The 2,661-nt window shown below is 29.8% G+C and overlaps 2 protein-coding genes across 2 annotated transcripts in view; both read right to left on the bottom strand.

The window, feature by feature from the left end:
• Positions 1-1,457, bottom strand: LOAG_07691 (hypothetical protein; the record flags this gene model as incomplete). The annotated part of the gene is made up of 4 exons (XM_020447510.1): positions 1-32; positions 244-338; positions 679-859; positions 1,303-1,457. 4 exons carry the CDS (start codon positions 1,455-1,457, stop codon positions 26-28), a joined length of 438 nt encoding a protein of 145 aa, XP_020302268.1. The 3' UTR covers positions 1-25.
• Positions 1,458-1,786: 329 nt separating this feature from the next.
• LOAG_17989 (hypothetical protein) overlaps positions 1,787-2,661 on the bottom strand; it is a gene marked incomplete at both ends in the record, with an annotated part of 7,004 nt that continues 6,129 nt past the window's right edge. The window contains 2 exons of the mRNA XM_020450659.1: positions 1,787-1,954; positions 2,078-2,215. Of these exons, the coding sequence (XP_020305639.1) occupies positions 1,787-1,954; positions 2,078-2,215 (306 nt within the window). The remainder of the gene's footprint in view (positions 1,955-2,077; positions 2,216-2,661) is intronic.

Raw genomic sequence — 2,661 nt, 5'->3', positions numbered from 1 at the left:
CTGTTAGTCGATTTCGTTTCATTTTCTACTCTCTAAACGAAAATGATTCAAATATTTATTTTATGAGAACTCGCGTTACAATTTCCTTTGGTGAATTGCATTTATATCCGATTTAGTGTACTAATTCGTCAGCAATTTCGTTTAACTAATGAATTTTAAAATTCAGTAATAAGAGAACCAAAATCAAGTAAGTTAATTGGGATGATTACTTGGGGCACTAAAATTTGACATGAAAGCACTCACACAGGTGTCTTGGAGTTCTGATGGTCAGCTGTCTTGGAGTTTTGATGGTCAGCTACTGGACTCAAGAAAGAAACGTTGCGTGATGATCTTGTTGACTGAAAAACTTGTATTACAAATTTAATGCTCGAGGAGTGCTATTCATTTTCCTGCTAGATTGAGAATAAAAAACTTTAAAACCAGTCAAGATCTGAATTGTTCTTGAAAATTCCACCGATCAACTGGCAAACTTTCTGTTATGATCAGCAGAAATACTATTTCATCAGTAGTTCAATGTTTTATTGATTGAACCGCCTGTCATAAGCTTATGATACTGCCAATTTAAATTCATACTGTGCATGTCATGAACGATTCCAAGTCATAAAAGATATGTTATCTTGTCGCTTAGGGCATGATAAACTGGAATGTAAATTTTTGCAATTTAACTTCAAGACTTACATTTCCGAATTGCGTCTTCTTCATTATTGACGACCTTCCGGTTGCATTCAGAAATGATTTAAGCACATTCGGTGTGGTATCATTATTTCTGCCTGGTTCATTCAACAGATCTGTCAAAGTTACTCCTGAATCATCCAATTTTCGTAATACTCCAGAAGTGGATGCAGGAGATTCACTGTGTCTGTAAAATTGAATTTGTTCAACTGACAAAACTTCTTAATTCATGCTAATATTTAAAATTTGATATTCATCTATAAAACGTTTGAAACATTAAAATTAAAAAGAAGACGAAATTTTTGGCAGGAACAAGACTACATAAAGGCAAAATTGCTACTATAAGCTGCACAATGCAAAACAATGCACTATTCATAAGAGGAAAAAAATTCAAGACAAAATTAATTTCATATCCTAAAAAGCAAATTCTCCATATTAACAAAAATATTAGGAAGCCTTTTACAATATATTTGAACTTTTTATGGCATTTCAACAATCAGTTTTGATTGTAAACTGATTTTGAATTGAGAAAATTAAACAACGTTAACTTTACATCTTTCTTTTGTTTGTTGTACAAAATGATTTAAGTTTCAATAAAGAATCTACTCTTTGCTATCATTAAAGTATTACCCTAAGTTTATCGTCTTATCATTACTTCGTGTCGAATCAATTTCTTTTTCTACATTAATGCTTTCACCACTTTGTACGTTACTACCAATACTTTCATTCTTTTCCTCCATTAATACTGCATGTCGTTGTTCCACCGGTAGCAATAAATCAGCCATTACTTGTAAGAAATCTCAAAAATGATGAACTTTTTTTCTTTTCATAAATCATATCATGTTCATATAATTCCATTGATTGTGATCAATTTTCTATTTGATACATTTGATAATGCATCATGATATTCAAATTTCACTAATAGAATACTGTTTGTATCCGTTATTGCTGTTATCAGTACTTTTTAGAGTAAATTATATCATGTTGAAATATAAAATGAATAGTTCAATTCTTTAAATAAAACTGTCACCTTCATGCGGTACTGATAGCTCAGAAATGATTGATTACGACCTTAGTTGAGAATTAAAATTAGGAAATGTCTAAGTAAAACAATTTAATCATAAAAATTACTTAAATTTACAAAAACATCACCACCTTTGAGATCAGTGGTAAAATCGGTATTTTTTAGATTTTCCAACAAAGGTGCAATTTTGAATAGTAATTCTCCATCATCATCATCGGCAGGATCGATGGGTTTATTGTATTTTAAGCATTCATAAACCTAAAGCTAACTAATTATTAAATTATCATTAAAAAACTGTCAAATATTCTATATTGCTTCCAATAACTTATCAGAAATTTTATACAGTGTAAATAACTTTTTTTTTTTTACTTTGAAGTATACCTGATTTGCGCGCTCTATAATTTCATCATCAATGCCAACTTTTGATGCAATATGTGAGGCATATGAAAAGTCAATAAAACCATCAACAAGTTTGTATTGAAAATCGAAATTTCCATCATTTAATATTACATCCATCGTCTACAGAAACAAATGTTGACGAACAAAAAAAAAGAAAATTATAGCTTTTAATTTGGAAATCTTTAATTTGGAAATCATCTTTTATCTTTTCATCTTTTAATTTGGAATTCCTTTTTCCGATCACTGTATTATTTTTCATCATACCAAGAGGAAAGAAACTTTATGAACCTAGTTTTGTTTTTTAAGAAAAACCGAGAAATCTTCCAGATAGTTGCAAGATTTTTAAAATGTAACATGCAACAATGATTTTTTCTGAAAGGAATTTTTAAACGTTTCTAATAAATATTTCTAAAATCTTAGAATTTAATTCGAATTCTATTCAAATACCAAAAACGATAATAAGTTGACATCTTTAACGATATGATCAATTAGCGAATGGAAATGAGATACAGCAAAAACGTGCGGGCAGTCAGTTTTGCCTTTTCGAATCCAGTAATTCAATGACG

Source organism: Loa loa, assembly GCF_000183805.2.
Source record: "Loa loa unplaced genomic scaffold supercont3.167, whole genome shotgun sequence".
NCBI lineage: Eukaryota > Metazoa > Nematoda > Chromadorea > Rhabditida > Onchocercidae > Loa > Loa loa.
Note: the sequence above shows the minus strand (reverse complement) of the source record. Positions and strands in the feature narration are given on the sequence as shown.